This window comes from Balaenoptera ricei, chromosome 16, assembly GCF_028023285.1.
Source record: "Balaenoptera ricei isolate mBalRic1 chromosome 16, mBalRic1.hap2, whole genome shotgun sequence".
Taxonomy (NCBI): Eukaryota; Metazoa; Chordata; class Mammalia; order Artiodactyla; family Balaenopteridae; genus Balaenoptera; species Balaenoptera ricei.
Genome location: NC_082654.1, coordinates 67,030,342 through 67,051,437, shown reverse-complemented (window position 1 = coordinate 67,051,437; position 21,096 = coordinate 67,030,342). Strand labels below are relative to the sequence as shown.

Genomic DNA, 21,096 nt, shown 5'->3' with positions numbered 1-21,096 from the left:
GTAGTTCTATTTTTAGTTTGTTAAGGAACCTCCATACTGTTCTCCATAGTGGCTGTATCAATTTACATTCCCACCAACAGTGCAAGAGGGCTCCATTTTCTCCACACCCTCTCCAGCATTTATTGTTTGTAGATTTTTTGATGATGGCCATTCTACTGGTGTGAGGTGATACCTCATTGTAGTTTTGATTTGCATTTCTCTAATAATTAGTGATGTTGAGCAGCTTTTCATGTGCTTCTTGGCCATCTGTATGTCTTCTTTGGAGAAATGTCTATTTAGGCCTTCTGCCCATTTTTGGATTGGGTTGTTTGTTATTTTAATATTGAGCTGAATGAGCTGTTTATATATTTTGGAGATTAATCCTTTGTCCGTTGATTCGTTTGCAAATATTTTCTCCCATTCTGAGGGTTGTCTTTTCGTCTTATGGTTTCCTTTGCTATGCAAAAGCTCTGAAGTTTCATTAGGTCCCATTTGTTTATTTTTGTTTTTATTTCCATTACTCTAGGAGGTGGATCAAAAAAGATCTTGGGCTTCCCTGGTGGCGCAGTGGTTGAGAGTCTGCCTGCTAATGCAGGGGACACGGGTTCAAGCCCTGGTCTGGGAGGATCCCACATGCCGCGGAGCGACTGGGCCCGTGAGCCGCAACTGCTGAGCCTGCGCGTCTGGAGCCTGTGCCCTGCAACGGGAGGGGCCGCGATAGTGAGAGGCTCGCGCACCGCGATGAAGAGTGGTCCCTGCGCCACGATGAAGGGTGGCCCCCGCTTGCCGCAACTGGAGAAAGCCCTCGCACAAAATGAAGACCCAACACAGCTAAAAAAATAAAATAAATAAATAAATAATGTAGCTATTAAAAAAAAAAAAAAAAAAAGAACAATCCTCTTTGGAAAAAAAAAAAAGATCTTGCTGTGATTTATGTCAAAGAGTGTTCTTCCTATGTTTTCCTCTAAGAGTTTTATAGTGTCCAGTCTTACATGTAGGTCTCTAATCCATTTTGAGTTTATTTTTGTGTATGGTGTTAGGGAGTATTCTACTTTCATTCTTTTACGTGTAGCTGTCCAGTTTTCCCAGCACCACTTATTGAAGAGACTGTCTTTTCTCCATTGTATATCCTTGCCTCCTTTATCATACATCAGTTGACCTTAGGTGCGTGGGTTCATCTCTGGGCTCTCTATCTTGTTCCATTGATCTATGTTTCTGTTTTTGTGCCAGTACCATATTGTCTTGATTACTGTAGCTTTGTAGTATAGTCTGAAGTCAGGGAGTCTGATTCCTCCAGCTCTGTTTTTTTCCCTCAAGACTGCTTTGGCTATTCGGGGTCTATTGTGTCTCCATACAAATTTTAAGATTTTTTGTCCTAGCTCTCGAAAATATGCCATTGGTAATTTGATAGGGATTGCACTGAATCTGTAGATTGCTTTGGGTAGTAGAGTCATTTTCAAAATATTGATTCTTCCAATCCAAGAACATGGTATATCTCTCCATCTGTTGGTATCATCTTTCATTTCTTTCATCAGTGTCTTATAGTTTTCTACATACAGGACTTTTGTCTCCCTAGGTAGGTTTGTACCTAGGTATTTTATTCTTTTTGTTGCGGTGGTAAATGGGAGTGTTTCCTTAATTTCTCTTTCAGATTTTTCATCATTAGTATATAGGAATGCAAGAGATTTCTGTGCATTAATTTTGTATCCTGCAACTTTACCAAATTCATTGATTAGCTCTAGCAGTTTTCTGGTGGCATATTTAGGATTCTCTATGTATAGTATCATGTCATCTGCAAACAGTGACAGTTTTACTTCTTCTTTTCCAATTTGTATTATTTTATTTCTTTTGCTTCTCTGATTGCTGTGGCTAAGACTTTCAAAACTATGTTGAATAACAGTGGTGAGAGTGGACATCCTTGGCTTGTTCCTGATCTTAGAGGAAATGCTTTCAGTTTTTCACCATTGAGAATGATGTTTGCTGTGGGTTTGTTGTATATGGCCTTTATTATGTTGAGGTAGGTTCCCTCTATGCCCACTTTCTGGAGAGTTTTTATCATAAATGGGTGTTGAATTTTGTCAAAAGCTTTTTCTGCATCTATTGAGATGATCATATGGTTTTTCTTCTTCAATTTGGTAACATGGTGTATCACATTGATTGATTTGCATATATTGAAGAATCCTTGCATCCCTGGGATAAATCCCACTTCATCATGGTGTACGATCCTTTTAATGTGTTTTTGGATTCTGTTTGCTACTATTATGTTGAGGATTTTTGCGTGTATATTCATTTGTGATATTGGTCTGTAATTTTCTTTTTTTGTAGTATCTTTGTCTGGTTTTGGTATCAGGGTGATGGTGGCCTCACAGAATGAGTTTGGGAGTATTCCTTCCTCTGCAATTTTTTGGAAGTGTTTGAGAAGGATGATGTTAGCTCTTCTCTAAATGTTCGACAGATTTCACCTGTGAAGCCATCTGGTCCTGGACTTTTGTTTGTTGGAAGATTTTTAATCACAGTTTCAATTTCATTATTTGTGATTGGTCTGTTCATATTTTCTATTTCTTCCTGGTTCAGTCTTGGAAGGTTATACCTTTCTAAGAATTTGTCCATATCTTCCAGGTTGTCCATTTTATTGGCATACAGTTCCTTTTAGTAGTCTCTTAGGATGCTTTGTATTTCTGCAGTGTCTGTTGTAACTTCTCCTGTTTCATTTCTAATTTTATTGATTTGAGTCCTCTCCCTCTTTTTCTTGGTGAGTCTAGCTAGTGGTTTATCAATTTGGTTCATCTTCTCAAAGAACCAGCTTTTAGTTTTATTGGTCTTTGCTATTGTTTTCTTTGTTTCTATTTCATTTATTTCTGCTCTGATCTTTATGATTTCTTTCCTTCTGCTAACTTTCGGTTTTGTTTGTTCTTCTTTCTCTAGTTCCTTTAGGTGTAAAATTAGATTGTTTGAGATTTTTCTTGTTTCTTGAGGTAGGCTAGTATAGCTATAACCTTCCCTCTTAGAACTGCTTTTGCTGCATCCCATAGGTTTTGGATCATTGTGTTTTCATTGTCATTTGTCTCTAGGTATTTTTTGGTTTCCTCTTTGATTTCCTCAGTGATCTCTTGGTTATTTAGTAACGTATTGTTCAGCCTCCATGTGTTTGTGTTTTTTACGTTTTTTCCCCTGTAATTCATTTCTAATCTCATAGCATTGTGGCCAGATAAGATGCTTGATATGATTTCCATTTTCTTAAATTTACTGAGGCTTGATTTGTGATCCAAGATGTGATCTATCCTGGAGAATGTTCCGTGTGCACTTGAGAAGAAAGTGTAATCTGCTGTTTTGGGATGGAATGTCCTATAAATATCAATTAAATCTATCTGGTCTACTGTGTCATTTAAAGCTTCTGTTTCCTTATTTATTTTCATGTTGGTTGATCTGTCCATTGGTGTAAGTGAGGTGTTAAAGTCCCCCACTAGTATTGTATTACTGTCGATTTCCTCTTTTATACTGTTAGCAGTTGCCTTATGTATTGAGGTGCTCCTATGTTGGGTGCATATATATTTATAATTTTTATATCTTCTTCTTGGATTGATCCCTTGATCATTATGTAGTGTCCGTCCTTGTGTTTTGTAACATTCTTTATATTAAAGTCTATTTTATCTGATATGAGTATTGCTACTCCAGCTTTCTTTTGATTTCCATTTGCATGGAATATCTTTTTCCATCCCCGCAGTTTCAGTCTGTATGTGTCCCTAGGTCTGAAGTGGGTCTTTTGTAGATAGCATATATATGGGTCTTGTTTTTGTATCCATTCAGCAAGCCTGTGTCTTTTGGTTGGAGCATTTAATCCATTCACGTTTAAGGTAATTATCAATATGTATATTCCTATGACCATTTTCTTAATTGTTTTGGGTTTGTTTTTGTTGGTCCTTTTCTTCTCTTGTGTTTCCCACTTAGAGAAATTCCTTTAGCATTTGTTGTAGAGCTGATCTGGTGGTGCTGAATTCTCTTAGCTTTTGCTTGTCTGTAAAGTTTTTGATTTCTCCATCAAATCTGAATGAGATCCTTGCCGGGTACAGTAATCTTGGTTGTAGGTTCTACCCTTTCATCACTTTAGGTATATCATGCCACTCCCTTCTGGCTTGTAGAGTTTCTGCTGAGAAATCAGCTCTTCACCTTATGGGAGTTCCCTTGTATGTTATTTGTCATTTTTCCCTTGCTGCTTTCAATAATTTTTCTTTGTCTTTGATTTTTTCCAATGTGATTACTATGTGTCTTGGCATGTTTCTCCTTGGGTTTACCCTGTATGGGACTCTCTGCGCTTCCTGGACTTGGGTGGCTATTTCCTTTCCCATGTTAGGGAAGTTTTCGACTATAATCTCTTCAAATATTTTCTCAGGTTCTTTCTCTCTCTCTTCTCCTTCTGGGACCCCTATAATATGAATGTTGTTGCGTTTAATGTTCTCCCAGAGGTCTCTTAGGCTGTCTTCATTTCTTTTCATTCTTTTTTCTTTATTCTGTTCTGCAGCAGTGAATTCCACCATTCTGTTTTCCAGGTCACTTATCCATTCTTCTGCCTCAGTTATTCTGCGATTGATTCCTTCTAGTGTAGTTTTCATTTCAGTTGTTGTATTGTTCATCTCTGTTTGTTTGTTCTTTTATTCTTCTAGGTCTTTGGTAAACATTTCTTGCATCTTCTCAATCTTTGCCTCCATTCTTTTTCCGAGGTCCTGGATCATCTTCACTATCATTATTCTGAATTCTTTTTCTGGAAGGTTGTCTATCTCCACTTCATTTAGTTGTTTTTCTGGGGTTTTATCTTGTTCCTTCATCTGGTACATAGACCTCTGACTTTTCATCTTGTCCTTCTTTCTGTGAATGTGGTTTTCATTCCACAGGCTGCAGGATTGTAGTTCTTCTTGCTTCTCCTGTCTGTCCTCTGGTGGATGAGGCTATCTAAGAGGCTTGTGCAAGTTTCCTGATGGGAGGCTCTGGTGGTGGGTAGAGCTGACTGTTGCTGTGGCGGTCAGAGCTCAGTAAAACTTTAATCCGTTTGAATGCTGATGGGTGGGGCTGGGTACCCTCCCTGTTGGTTGTTTGGCCTGAGGCAACCCAACCCTGGAGCCTACCTGGGCTCTTTGGTGGCGCTAATGGCAGACTCTGGGAGGGTTCCCGCCAAGAAGTACTTTCCAGAACTTCTGCTGCCAGTGTCCTTGTCCCCACGGTGAGCCATAGCCACCCCCGCCTCTGCAGGAGACCCTCCAACACTAGCAGGTAGGTCTGGTTCAGTCTCCTCTGGGGTCACTGCTCCTTCCCCGGGGTCCTGATGCGCACACTACTTTGTGTGTGCCCTCCAAGTGTGCAGTCTCTGTTTCCCACAGTCCTGTCAAAGTCCTGCAATCAAATCCCACTAGGCTTCAAAGTCTGATTCTCTATGAATTCCTCCTCCCGTTGCTGGACCCCCAGGTTGGGAAGTCTGACGTGGGGCTCAGAACCTTCACTCCAGTGGGTAGACTTCTGTGGTGTAAGTGTTTGCCAGTCTGTGAGTCACCCACCCAGCAGTTATGGGATTTGATTTTACTCTGATTGCGCCCCTCCTACCATCTCACTGTGGCTTCTCCTTTGTCTTTGGATGTGGGGTATCTTTTCTGGTGTGTTCCAGTGTCTTCCTGTCGATGACTGTCCAGCAGCTAGTTGTGATTCTGGTGTTCTCACAAGAGGGAGTGAGAGCACGTCCTTCTACTCTGCCATCTTGGTTCACGGTCCGGATTTAATTCTTAATGCTAACATATTTGTCAGGAAGGCATATTTTAAAATATACTAGTGTACCCACTGAAACTATTATACATAATGCTTTAAAAGTACAATAGAAAATCTATAGACTGAATGTTTGTGTTCCACCTCCACCAAATCATATGTTGAAACCTAATCCCCAAAGTGATGGTATTTGGAGGTGGAACCTTTGGGAGGTGATTAGGTGAATGGGATAAGTGCCCTTAGTAAAGAGGCCCTTGAGAGCTCCCTTGCCACTTAAGCTATGTGAAGTTCCAGAGAGAAGATGGCAGTCTGTGAAGCAGGAGGCAGGAATGCAATCTCACCAGGTATGGAACCTGACCACATCTTGATCTTGGACTTCCCAGCCTCCAGAACTGTGAGAAATACATTTCTGTTGTGTATAAGCCACCCAATCTATCCCATTCTGTTATAATAGCCCAAATGGACTAAGACAGAAAATTTTCTTTAAAAAAAAACTTGTACATCAGAACATATGTAAAGCAAATATAGCCAAATGTTTATTATTATACCATTTAAATAATATTGACTTTATATTCAAAGCACAGCCATACAATCATTCAAAGTAAAACATCAAATATTAAGTGCAAATTTGGTTAAGAGACTTTTATAGTTACTCTAAAACTCCTTTGTTCTACTGTGAGAAATCATAATAATTTTGGGAATATATATAGGACTATAAATTTTACAATGTGGCTCTGGTACCACATGTTCCTTCATGGAGTTTGTTCCAGATGAAAAGTTAGAAAACTGATTTCTCTCAATAAAATGACTACAAATGAATTTTGATGGCTGTTCTCTTAAAAGTAATTTTTTTGAGCCTCTGTTAGAAGAATATCCCAATATTAATATAAAAATTAGCAGGTTTGTTTAGCAAGGAACAATATCAAATAATTGCTTTTGACAACTATGGGCAAAAAAGCAAGTGCAGTGGAAAGGGAAGAACAGAAATACTAGTAAATATGAATGGTAGGAGCTTCCCTGGTGGCGCAGTGGTTGAGAATCTGCCTGCCAATGCAGGGGACGCGGGTTCGGGCCCTGGTCTGGGAAGATCCCACATGCCGCGGAGCAGCTAAGCCCGTGCGCCACAACTACTGAGCCTGCGCGTCTGGAGCCTGTGCTCCGCAACAAGAGAGGCCGCGATAGTGAGAGGCCCGTGCACCACGATGAAGAGTGGCCCCCACTCGCCGCAACTAGAGAAAGCCCTCGCAGAGAAACGAAGACCCAACACAGCCATAAGTAAATAAATAAATAAATAAATAAATGATTAAAAAATAAAAAAAAGAACTTATCATTAAATATGTTAGGTGTTCTAATGCTAGATGGTTAAATTAAAAGTCTTTACTGGTTAGAATTAAATACTGAAATACACACACACACACACACACACACACACACACACATATATGTAAAATGACATGATTTCTGAGATTTGCTTTTAAAATACTCCAGAAAGAAAAAAAACAAAAAGTGTGGGTGTGTGAGAAGGAAGGTGGGGATAGGTGGAACAAAATTAGTAAAATATTGATAATTGTTAATGTTTATTATACTATACTTTCTACTTTTGTGTATGTTTTGAAATTTCCGCTAAAAAAAAAATAAAAATAATTGTTCCTCAAAGTCATGTAGTCTTTTTCAATCTTAAGAAGTCTACCAATAAGTGTTACACTTTAAGAGTTTGCTATTTTTCCCTATCCTCAAATTTAGCTTAGGGCTACTTCTGTAGGAAGAAAAAGTGAGGAATGCCATAAAACCTGAGAGTATGGATTGATGCTGCAGCATAAATGTATCTTTAGGTGAGGGAAAGGGAGATGTGTTGGATAATCTTGTAGGTCTCATTCATTTGAACTTGCCTCATTCGAAAAAGATACTGAAAAACCACTTTAATGGTCAGACCTGGAAATTTCTTCATCCATTTATCTAAGTCAGACATCTTCACTTATAACCATATGTGACCAGACAGGGTTTTTAATGGAGCCCTTGAAGCAAGCAGATGGAAACCAAGGATATTTCAGAGACATGTTAATGCCTCGATGGAAGATCAGAATATAGTTATAAATGTACAAATGCATTTGAGTATTCTAACCAACTAGAAATGAAGAAAATAAAATTTCCATAACTGTAGGGACTCTATAGCAGCATTCTGACTATCTTATTACATGATAGGGTAGCTGAGTCAAAAACATTAAGAGCTTTACATCTAGATTACATGCACTTATTGGTGAAAGCACTTTATGAGTTAGAATGTCAATGATGTATGCTGTATAATAAATGGCTGTGGTATTAAAACTGTTGTAGAAAGGGAATACTGAGAATTTTTTTTTATAATATTAGTAAATTCTGACTCTGCCCTTGGTCATGTTAGTGACCCTTGATATATGTTTGTTCCAGTATATGCTCATGACCAGAGCACCTAGACAGAATTCGAAGAAAAATTAATTTTCTCACAGGTACACTGATTTCAGAAATATTTTGTAGCACTTTATAGTCTACAATGTATTTACATATAAATTATGGAACTCGATCCTAAATAAAAACTTTAGAGATTCAGAGCACATGTTTTATGGGTACTATTTTGCAGATAAGCAAACTGAGACCCTAAGAAGACTGGTCAGAATCAGTTCCAAATTCCAAATGTCAACTGGCATATGCAATAAAAAATATGTGTCATTCTCTAAATTATTCTAGAAAAACATTTTGGATTTCCTGAATTCATTTTCTAAAACTCTTAGTCCACATGTTCCCATATCTGGTCTTATGTAATTTTCAGTTTTCATCAAAGCTTTTGATTCCATTGTCTTCTAAGACCATTTGCAAAGATGTTGCCACTGTCCAGACCATCTGAATAGAAATCCATGTTGCTATTGTTAGTGCCTAATTCTGCTAATCATTTTACAAAATATTTTAAAATACATCATGGTTCTTTGAGGCCTAATAACAAGACGATGTTTGCAAAAATTAAAGTCTCACAAAACTGAAGAACGTTGAGAACCAAATTCAAACAAAATTCAAATATGTTGAACTCTTGATGTTATTCCCCAAACTTGACCTACAGAAGCAGTTGATGGCTGTACCATCCCTCCAGTTGCTCAGCCCATAAAACTAGCAGTCATCTTTAATTTCTCTCTTTATCTCATACCTTCACTTCTAATCCATTAAAAAACTCCTATTGGTTTTACCTAAACATAAATCTAGAATCTAACCAATTCTCACCACTTCCACTGCTACCATACTGGCCCAAGCTGCAATCAACTCTCTTGATTGGTATTATAACCTCCTTACTGGCTTCCCTTACTACTCCTTACTACTCTTGTCCCTTCAGAGTATATTCCCTCTCTGACTTCATCTCCAATTACTCTCCCGCTTGCTCTCTCCACTCTAAGACTGACTGGCCTTTCTTCTAGTCAACGAACACACTATCTACTCCCACATGAGGGCCTTTGCACTGGTCACTCCCCATACATATTTAAGGTTAACAGCCTCATCTCCTTCAAGGGTTGTTCAAGCCACTTTCTTAGTGGCCTTAATCATCCTATTTAAAACTGCAATCCACCTCACCCCTTCCACTCTTAATCTTCACTATCTTTCTTACTTTTCTATAGTACACACTATGGAATAATATACTATTTATGTTTGTTTTTTATTGTCCATCTTACCCCTTCAGAATGTAAGCTTAGATCTTTGTTTTACTCTTGTTATACTCTAAGTGTCTGGAACCGTGTCTAAGACTTATTCGGTACCCAAACTGTTAAATAAATGAAATCTCTGAGAACAACCCATTGTTAAGATATCAGTATATCCACTTTAAGCCCTGACTGTCTAAGTTTATATATGGCAATTCAGTTTCATATTAGACTGAAATTTGCCATTATATAAGATAGGATTTATTTACCCAATTTAAACAAAATATGTCAAGCTATTTGAAGTACTATCAGTGTAAATAAAAAAAAGTCTTTAGATACATGACACTACATTCCATAAGTATATAAATCATTAAGGCCCTAGATTCATTGGGGAAATTTAAGTTGTCAGTTAGTTTATGTTTTTTTCTGTATGTGGTGTTAAGTGCAAAAGAATTTGCTAAATACATAATGTAGTATAATTTTGCTTCTTTTGAAAGGCAAGTAAGAAATAATCATCTTGCTGTAGTCAACAAGTAAAAGGAGAATAAACTTTAAAAAGTAACCAGCAAATTACTAAAATCTTTTAGAATATAAGGTTTTATTTTTCTTTTGAGAGATTACTCTATGTCTTGGGAGTGATTTCTGTAGCCTCAAGTATTCAGTCTGGTTTAGCATTGCACTGTTTTATTTTTGGACTTCTCTACTAGCCTCTTGAGTGGTCTTCCCTCTTCAGGCACTTCATTACCTTGAACCAGGGTAGACCTGGTGGTGATACTGGCTTCAGGGCTAGTGCCAAAGCAGGAGCCACGCAGAGGGCCTGGAGCCAGACCCAACCCAAGAATGGCTACTGATTACTACTGAGGAAGAGATCAATAATCAGCATTAAGAGAAAATATCAATTTTGAGATCCAAAAGGTGAATGTGAAGTCAGCACTATGGAGCAAAATAAGATCAGAAGCCAAGGTACCAGGAAAATGTCTAAAAACTAAGGGCAAGGTGTGTGACGCAGCAGCAAATGTTATTCACCATAATTGATCCAAGAGGATTTCTCCCAGGAAAAGCAAAGTGAGAGAATTACATTCTCAGTGGGCTCATCTGTGCTTCTGTCAGGGAATGAGAGAAGAATAAGAAACACAAAGTTGACGGGGCCTCCGGCCATCCTAGAGCAGCCCTCTGCAGCTGTTAGGCAAAACAGACATCGGATAGCTACTTCCCTTGGAGAAGCAAGGATGGTGAAGAGAAAAATCAGAGCCTTTCAAGCAACAGAGATATGATAGAGGAGTTATAAATATGATTCCCTTTAGTCTTTTTTTTAATAGATACAAGTTGCCAAGCCCTATTTGGGATGTTAGATGATAAAAGTTGTAAAATGCCAAAGGGAATATTCAAACCTATATTTATTATTCTCATAAAATTTATGGTTTAACTATGAAGACAAGAGATGTCTACATGAAAAGTGAAGATCACTTGCTGACCATGTGAGTATTTCCGCTTCCCAGTTTCTTGCCTCATAACATATTTTTTAAGAACACTTTCTCCAAAATTGTATCCAATCTCACTGGCCAAGGAACTTTTCAGGGATCAATCCCATGTACACAAGACTAGCATTACATAACCAGTTTATCCTACATCAAATGTACCTGTGACCCCCACAAAAGTGTATTTATTCAATAAATCTTTATTGAGCATCTATAATGTGCCAAGTCCTATTGCAGGTTTCAGGGAAACTGAAGTAGACAAGACATTGTCTTTGTCCTCATAGAACTTATATCACAATGTCATAGATTTATATGTCCTTTCTTCCTACTAAGAGAAAATTTATTATTTTTATTCATTCCCTTACAGTGCATTTTTAAAACCAAGTTGTCCATCAGAGTCTGTTGATAAGTGTAGCCTCTTCCGTCCCCTTGAATCAAAATCTTCGGGGAGGGATTGGGAAACTTATCTTTCTAACAAGCTCTCTGGGGGCTTTATGCGCATTGACAGCATGAATAATTTGGGAGGAAACTGCCCTATTAATGGCATACTATCTGAGGAATTGGAAGATGTCTATGGGATCCCTTTTGATTATCGTGACTGTTACCAAGCTTCTCATCCTTAGAAGATATGAAAGCTCTCCAGGGTTTTCCACAGCCAATTCATCTAACTAAGACTAACACTTTTATTTTTTATAAAATTACCATTTATTTTTAAACAAAATGGTTTTCTCTGTGGAGCAGCTGTTACCATATTCTGCTCTGGGGAAGAAAATAATCGAACATTAATTCCTAGTTATGGTCCACTAGATACTCATGTTAAAGATAAAGTTGAGATGATGGAAATTTAGGAATTCTTCTCATCAAAGAAGGCAAGACTGAAAGTATCTCAGAAATCCACTGTAAACAATATAAAAAATATTCACTGAAGTAGTTCTTTGTGAGTAAATGAAAGTGAGTATACTCAATATTCAATACTAAATAACATGCAATACCAGCAAATACAGTAAAGTTGATATTATTCAAATAACAGCTAACACGGGCTTATTATGTGCCACTTACTATTCTAAGTACTTCACAGATATTTAGATGACTTAATTCTCAAATCCTCTATGAAACGGAATTTTGTTATTATGCCCATTTTGTAGAAGAGAAAACTAATGCATAGAGAAGATGAGTAACCTAGTGAAGGTTACAGAGCTGGTAAAGTACAGCCAGGATTTGAACCTAGGTGCAAAAAATTCATCCTCTTAATCATTAGACTAAGCTTCTCCTCTTTAGTTTTATGATTCTTGTTAGAAGACTCAAACCAAAGAAGTTTATGAAAACCTATTTTAGAAATCAACGATTTTATTTTATTACAGCTTCCCTGACACAATGACTTAGGATAATTTTTATTTGGCTCATTTTAAAGTGAAGATAAGAATGTTGTTGAAGCAGGATCATCTAGCAGTTAGAGGTGTAAGCGTAAGAGAGCTACGGTTCTAAATCTCAGTTCTGCCACTTGCTTGCTATATGACCTTGAGCAAGTTACCTTTCCAAGTCTCAGTTTCCTCATCTTCAAAATGAAGGTTATAATGGGACCTACATCATAATACTGTTTACAGATAGAATAAGATAGCCCATTTAAAGCACTTAGAAAGTGCTCAATAAATATTACTAGTGTAATAAATAGTAACAGCATCAATAAACTGAACCAGATGATCTCTTGATTCTTGTACTCACACTAAATATGGCTTATTTCTCTTCTAATTAAGAAAATAAAATGACAGCAACCAAAACGACAAACCAAGTCATAAGCCATGAAACCAATTATGTCTTTTGTGGGAAAATCAGAAAGGTTATTGAACACCTTAGTTTATATGTCATTAGTCATCCTCTCTACTCCAAAATGTATGTGTTCTAGCATCCTGAGACACCTTGTATAATACAATCACTGTGACTCCAAGAGGTCAAATGGGCAGGCAGTTAATGCTTCTCTGTGAAAAGCTCAATAATTCATTTTATAAATTTCAGTTCAAAGCTACTTTGAGGCTAAGAAAAATTGACATTTGGTCTGTGAACTTAATGTCAAGCTCAAGAAAAACTCTGGGCAGCGCATGTTTAGCGATTAAGTGGATGCAGACAATAAAGACGTTGCCAAATTGTAAAACAAGACTTGGAAATTACAGAAAATGTTGCTAGTTATTGATTACGGTGACCATTCAGGTCCTACTGAGCCACCCAAAAGAATCATTCATTTTCCAGCAGAAAGCCTGCTCATTTGCAAGATAAAAGAGAGACATTTCTGCACATGCCCATAATGTTCTTCACCACTGGGGGCAGCTTTACATAAGACTGCATTCACTAAAACCAAAGCAACAGTCCGAGCAGCTTTCAGAATGACAGTCTGCAGAAGTGAGCTGAGCGTGGTGTGCAGGGTACGGGGCTCTCCTGCCTTCTGGGCTCCAACGCAGCGCTGTGGCTGAAGTGGGTGCTCGCCACCAGAAATGCTGGGCTATGGGATACAGATGTGGCAGCTCAGGTAGCCTCATGTTGCCTGGAGGAATACATCTTGCTTTCCGATAAGAAGAAATTGTAGAAGCCAGTTTTTTTTCCTTTTTTTTTACACACCCCCCTCCAAAATAAACTGTAAAGATGCAAAAACGTAATATTCATGAAGATCCTATTACCTAGGAAGATTTTGATGTTTTGCTGCAAATGCGGTGTTGGGATTTATTTGTTCTTGGAGTGTTCTGCGTGGCTGGCAAAGAATAATGTTCCAAAATCGGTCCATCTCCCAAGGGGTCCAATTTTTCTTCCTGGGTGTCAGCGAGCCCTGACTCACTACAGCGCAGCTGACAGGGGCTGTCATGCAAGTGGCCCCCTAAGCCAAAGCAAAGACCTAAGGACGACCTTTGAACAATACAAAGGATGGGTATGTTTTGTCATTTTTCTTCTTTTCTTCTTAAAAAAACAAAAACAAAAAAATCCACTAATCTGTATATTAATTCTGCCTTAATTATCGTAGAGATTACCTTGCTCTGCTCTAAGACTATAAATTCGATTGCTTAGTTGCCATGTTTCCTTGCTTAACTATTAAAAAAAAAAAAAGCCTAAAGACAATTCTCTTTAAATTATAAGGCGATGATATTTGATGTTAAATGTTTTTATCTAGATTTAAATTTCTAAAAAAGAAAATACATGCTTATTTTTGCTTGATTAAAAAATAAATGAATTCTTTTTTTGGGGGGATAACTTTTCTAAGTTGTTTTTATTTCCAGGTTTCAATGTAATTAGGCTACTGAGCGGATCAGCTGTAGCACTGGTTATAGCCCCCACTGTCTTACTGACAATGCTTTCTTCTGCCGAACGAGGATGCCCAAAGGGCTGTAGGTGTGAAGGCAAAATGGTATATTGTGAATCTCAGAAATTACAGGAGATACCCTCAAGTATATCTGCTGGTTGCTTAGGTTTGTCCCTTCGCTATAACAGCCTTCAAAAACTTAAGTATAATCAATTTAAAGGGCTCAACCAGCTCACCTGGCTGTACCTTGACCATAACCATATCAGCAATATTGATGAGAATGCTTTTAATGGAATACGCAGACTCAAAGAGCTGATTCTGAGTTCCAACAGAATCTCCTATTTTCTCAACAATACCTTCAGACCTGTGACAAATTTACGGAACTTGGATCTGTCCTATAATCAGCTGCATTCTCTGGGATCGGAACAGTTTCGGGGTTTGCGAAAGCTGCTGAGTCTACATTTACGATCTAATTCCCTGAGAACCATCCCAGTGCGAATATTCCAAGACTGCCGCAACCTGGAACTTTTGGACCTGGGATATAACCGGATCCGAAGTTTAGCCAGGAATGTCTTTGCAGGCATGATCAGACTCAAAGAACTTCACCTGGAGCACAATCAATTTTCTAAGCTCAATCTGGCCCTTTTTCCAAGGTTGGTGAGCCTTCAGAACCTTTACTTGCAGTGGAATAAAATCAGTGTCATAGGACAGACCATGTCCTGGACCTGGAGCTCATTACAAAGGCTTGATTTATCAGGCAATGAGATCGAAGCTTTTAGTGGACCTAGTGTTTTCCAGTGTGTCCCAAATCTGCAGCGCCTCAACCTGGATTCCAACAAGCTCACATTTATTGGTCAAGAGATTTTGGATTCTTGGATATCCCTCAATGACATCAGTCTTGCCGGGAATATATGGGAATGCAGCAGAAATATTTGTTCCCTGGTAAACTGGCTGAAAAGTTTTAAAGGACTGAGGGAGAATACAATTATCTGCGCCAGTCCCAAAGAGCTGCAAGGAGTAAATGTTATCGACGCAGTGAAGAACTACAGCATCTGTGGCAAAAGTACCACGGAGAGGTTTGATCTGGCCAGGGCTCTCCCAAAGCCGACATTTAAGCCCAAGCTCCCCAGGCCGAAGCATGAGAGCAAACCCCCTTTGCCCCCCACCGTGGGAGCCACGGAGCCTGGCCCAGAGACCGAGGCTGACGCTGAGCACATCTCTTTCCATAAAATCATCGCAGGGAGCGTGGCCCTTTTCCTGTCTGTGCTCGTCATCCTTCTCGTTATCTACGTGTCGTGGAAGCGGTACCCTGCCAGCATGAAGCAGCTGCAGCAGCGCTCCCTCATGCGAAGGCACAGGAAAAAGAAAAGACAGTCCCTAAAGCAAATGACTCCCAGCACCCAGGAGTTTTATGTAGATTATAAACCCACCAACACGGAGACCAGCGAGATGCTGCTGAATGGGACGGGACCCTGCACCTATAACAAATCGGGCTCCAGGGAGTGTGAGGTATGAACCATTGTGATAAAAGCGCTCTTAAAAGCTGGGAAATAAGCGGTGCTTTACTGAACTCTGGTGACTATAAAGGGAATGTGGTGCCCCTCTCCCCACCCCTCTCCCTCTCACTTTGCTGGCAAGGTCCTTCCCTGTCCGTTTTAGTACATTCATAATACTGGTCATTTTACTTTCATACATAATTAACCCATTGAAATTTAAATACCACAATCAATGTGAAGCTTGAACTCTGCTTTAAATATAATGCCTATTGTATAAGACCCTTTATTGATTCCATTAATGTCACACTTGTTTTAAGATAAAACTTCTTTCATTAAGTAATCCCTCACATCGGCTGTTATTCTCCTTCTGGCAAGACCAAATCTATAGTTCTAGAAGGTTTGCAGCTCATTGGCAAATCAAGGAAAAAGTGAATGATCCCAGGTACTTGGAGCCTGAAATGATTCTAGGAGAGGACTTGATTATAGAACATTTAGGGACAGCCTTAAAAGAATGCCTAGCTTAAAAAGAAAACTGCAGGAAACTATCGAAATATGGTGCTCTGTTAAAGCAGCACCACGAGCAGTTTCCAGAGGTGTTTGAATTACAATAAAGCAAGCCTAGGGAAAACTGTCGAAGGGTTAAAATGCTGCAAGTAGACACCCGCAAAATGTGAGGAGACAGTAAAAATACAAAGTTTTAGACCTGAAGCCTTGTCTCTGAAACTCATCTCTGTAAAATCAGGCTAGAGGTTTCACTGTCAATTTCTTCTAGCCTCCACATTTCCAAAATAAGTCAATAAATGAATAAATAAATAAATAAAATAGGCAGGAGGCAGATTTCTCCACTGCTCTTCACCTTAAGGAGTTTTCAGAGATGAGGCTTGCAAATGGGAATGCCACTTGCTAAATGCATGTGGTTGGAAGCTTACCAAAATTTCTCTTTTCAGCTCTTTTAAGGACCCTAATGTAGGGAGTGGAATTAGGAGCTCTGTCTGTTCTTCTGTTTGGGATTTGTCAGGCTGTCCTGTTGTGTTCCACTCTATGCCAAGCACACACACCAGTCCCCTGATGACTGACACTTCATTCAGAGGTGTAAAGAGAACACATTCCAAGACACGCTTTCCACCACCGACAGCCTCGTTGAAAAGGACAGTTTTGACACCACCTTAATAAACGTATAAAATAAATCTTACAGGACAAAAGACCAACCCCATGGCAGTTGTCTTCTGCTTTTCTATTGCTGATGTTACAGTGTCCCCTTGTTCATCTATATTGTGAACTCCATTCATCAGTATGATTCTGTACAGACCCTGTTGGCAATCTGCAAGCTGCATGCATGTTTTTATGTCAGTGGTGAAAGTTTATTGCCTGCAGCACAAATATCACAGCTTCCGTATTTAAGTAACTTTGATCACAGTTCATTTAGATTTTAGAAAAATGTCTTTAGTCAGTATTCTCTTTCATCCTCCAAAACGAAGAATTCTATTAGAGGAGCAAAAATCAGGAATTGCAACATTGAGCCCGTTCCATTTAATTTGGTTTCTCAAGCTTTATATCTTTAACCATGCCCCTGTTCTTTCCAAACAGAATCACTGCAGCAAAAAAGAAAAAGTAAATGGCTATTTTTACCAGCATTTTTATATAGTTTGGAGGCTTTTCATATTCTGAGAGGAAAAATCTAGGCAAGTCACCATGAGATATAATTGCAAAGAAGCCAGATTATAAAAATCATACTTTTATAAGCAATAAAGTAAAAGGAACCTCGAAAGTAGATTTCTCAAGGAACTGTACTTTGATTTTGATTAAATCTTAAAATAGATACCAGTTCAGAAAAGCATCACAGCTACAATATATTTGTCCATGAATAACTGTGGGATATACATTTATTAATGGCAAATAGTCACGGATTCCCAATTGATTAATAACGCAGATACTTCCTTACAGTACAATGAATTGGATGACTGAAACTACAGCGATGTTTTTCACTGAAGTTGTAATTTCACATTTTTCATAAAATGTCAGTAAATACATATTCCATCTAAAAACAAAATTTTCTTTGGTCAGCCTCATTTTTACCTGTACTAAAGACGATTGTTTTAATTAAATGCAGTGTTAAAGTGAAAAAGCCCATTTTTATTCTTTGACTTGACCTTCTGCCTCATTTGTCATGGATACCAAATAAATTTAGGCAAGGCATATTTATATTTATATTTTGAAACTCTTGCAAATACTTGATACTGTGGTACTGCTAGTATACATAAAATATGTTTGCTGTATTAAAAGTGTTTCTAAAATTCAAAGCCACTTGGTGTGTTAAGATTACATGAATGACCAAAATTTTGAAGGTTGGTCACTTTTTAATGCCTAACTTTAACTACATATAAATTTAATAATAGAGAAGAACCAAAATAAAATCCCTTAGATTGTAAAAGCAATTTTGATTCAGTACATGGAATTACAAAAAAAAGTCTTTTCCCTCTCTTTGGGAATGAAGCTTCTTTAGTTCTCAGTACATAATTCTTGTAGGTTAGACAATCACTAGGTCACCACTATAAATTTAACAAAGCCAACTGGTGAATGAATGTTCTCCTGCTTAAAAGTCATCATCCTCACCACCACCCCATGGCACTTTTTGGACTGCATACCATAAATCTATTCTCATAAGTATTTAAAAACTCAATGCATATTAGAAAAATGTAATTGATATTTCATTTTCTATTCCAAATTTGTATTAAGCGTCTGACTTTCCTCAAAGGTGACAACAGTTAAATAAACAACCTGACCTGTTGAAATACACAGCAGAGATGCATCAATGCAGAACGGATTCAGTCTTTGAATGCTTTACCAGAGAGAGAGGAAATACAGTTTAGTCTCTGAACTGTATGGGTTTTACCCCCAAATTTTTATGAGCCCCGGTACGCATAGCGCTACTGCAGCATAGAGTTAATAGTCGAAGTGCCAGTCTTCTAAGCAATAATTATGCAAGATATATTCCTTTTAAAAGAGTTTATATTTTCCAAGGATGTTGACATTACATCTTTTCAAAGAATTTAAACCATTTTTTCTTGATTCGGTGAGTCAACTGCCTAAATAGACAAACAGGCAATAGACTGTATATCTGTGGAGCATCAGTGACCTCCAGTGGCTCGTTAGACTAACCACAGCTACTCAAACATTTTATTTAGTTTTTCATCCTGAACCTTTATGTAAATGTGGTTTACAACATATGGTTTTCAATCCATGAATCAGATTTTAATTTTACTTAGTTCATCTCCCTTGGAAACATGGTTATAGTACAATTTTTTAAGCTATATTTTGTATATTGACTGATTTAGTAATGCCCAGAGGCCATAGAACTGGAACTAAGGGCTAGAAATAAGTGTCCAAAGACGAAGAGTGAGTAATAATACAACAAAAATCGATAAGAAATATTTTTTAAAGTATTTATAATCATCAACATTGGCCAAATATTCTGATATTTTCATTAAGTGAGAATATTTTCCATAGGCAGGATACTGAAATATAATTTAATTTAAGTTGGGGAAAACAAATTTCAATATTAATACTGAAAGAACCAGCATCAGTTATTTACCAGTCAGGAGTGTCTGAGCTGTGGAGTGAGGGAGGCCTCCCCATCCAGCTCTAGAACTCTCCAGTTTGTTATCATGCCAGTGACCTGTGCTTTGCCCCAGTGCTCTCTCCCTCCCTCCCCCTTTTCAGTCAGCTGAACACTGTTCTATTAGGCTCTCTGACAATGACGTTACAGTCTAAGAGGTGATGATTCATAGATAATGAAATTATGCTCTCCTTCTGGGGAAGGATAATGCAGAGTCAGATTTGTAGATTTGGCAAGGATTTTTAGGATGCTGTAGGTGCATGAAATACCTTCTCTCCCCTTGACATTTACCACGAAGAGAACTTAATAGTTTATTTAAAGTGTGGATTAGACTAGCATCAGAAACAGCATCAGGCCATGAAGCCTAAGACAAAATGAGTTCCAGACATGACAAATGAGAACTGAGCCATGAGAAATGAAAAATTCAGAAACTGTGTTGCCTCTTTTATTCCCTTTTCCCTGGATTCTTATTAGAATCTGGATTTTATGCAAACCCATGGAATTTTGCTATACTTGTATTCTCTTAGCTACCTACATCAAAAATCAGAGGCAGCTGGAATAAACCATGAACACAAAAAGTAATATCAGTGGATTTTAATTACAAATGTTGTAAGAGAAATAGAACTGATGAAAGCCAAATAGGTTGTATTAAATGACTCTTGAAAACAAATAAGATAATACACAGGTGAAAGTGAGACTTTCTAGAATCTAACCATAATAGCCTATAGAATTGGACCCACTTTTGTCTACTCTTCAAAATCATTGTTGATTTTTGCACAGTTGGGTAGAATACAGTAGAAATATTACAGAGAAAATCTACATAAAAAGAGATTATGATTCTTTTGATTTAAGGAACATATCATGCCCATGTAAATAATAGAGTATGGGCCTTAGATTCAGATTTCTCTGACACTTGCAAATCAAATAATCCCAGGGAAATTCCTTAGCTTTTCTGAACTTGAAGTTACTCATCTGTAAAATGGGCAAAATTACTGACTTCGCATGGTTACTGGGAGGACAAAATGTGAGCAACACTTTGTAAACTCTAAAATGGCAACTATCTATTATTTTCAAAAAGCATTTAGTGAGATAATCAGCTATGTTTGCCAGTGTTCTATGTTTGGCCTGGGTTAAAAAGACATTACTAACCTCTATGTAACAGAAGCCTAAATCCACTTTACATTAATATGAATTCTGAGACTTGGCAGTGAGTCTGTAACTTAATTTGTCTTTGACGTTTATTTTCCATAAAAACAGTTTCTTCCACCCCATATCAATAATGACCGCAACGTACAATAAACATAAATAGACACCAACCAGAGCTTATCAAACTAAATCAAAATTCTAATTGGGTCCCAAAAAAGATCATTATAGAAAAGGTTTTCAATTAACATAGGTTACTTGCCCTGCCCCTCTTCAGTATCACTATTTTGAGCCCTTGTCGAATTTATACCTTATAAATATAACATTTATGGCAAGATAACATCATTATTGAGCAAAAAGTAATTGCTTTTAACATGTTACAGTGGGATTAGCACATATTCCAGGTATCGATTACATGACATCTACTCTGTTGTTTCTTTTCCCCCAATGAAAGATTATCCAAAATTTCCTCCTAGTATAGAAATTATTATTGACTTTACCAGTTATTACTGTTGAAAATCACTGGATTAAAAAAAAAGTAGCATAAAAATACAAAGGCTTTTTTATGAGTTATAACCTATTCATTTATGCAAAATTAAATACTTAAGAGTACTCTTTTGGGGCCTTTCATCAAAAAAATGACCAGTGTAATCAAAAATCTCTCTCTACTGGATGTAGCTTTTCTTACCAAGTA

General features: G+C 37.8%; 2 protein-coding genes across 4 annotated transcripts in view; one reads left to right on the top strand and one right to left on the bottom strand.

Moving 5' to 3' along the window:
* CTNNA3 (catenin alpha 3) overlaps positions 1 to 21,096 on the bottom strand; it is a 1,736,704-nt gene that overhangs the window by 931,705 nt on the left and 783,903 nt on the right. The window lies entirely within an intron of this gene.
* The window catches only part of LRRTM3 (leucine rich repeat transmembrane neuronal 3), a 179,934-nt gene continuing 172,569 nt past the window's right edge, over positions 13,732 to 21,096 (top strand). Inside the window, exons 1-2 of the mRNA XM_059900016.1 lie at positions 13,732 to 13,778; positions 14,125 to 15,656. Coding sequence (XP_059755999.1) covers positions 13,775 to 13,778; positions 14,125 to 15,656 — 1,536 coding nt within the window. The 5' untranslated portion in view covers positions 13,732 to 13,774. The remainder of the gene's footprint in view (positions 13,779 to 14,124; positions 15,657 to 21,096) is intronic.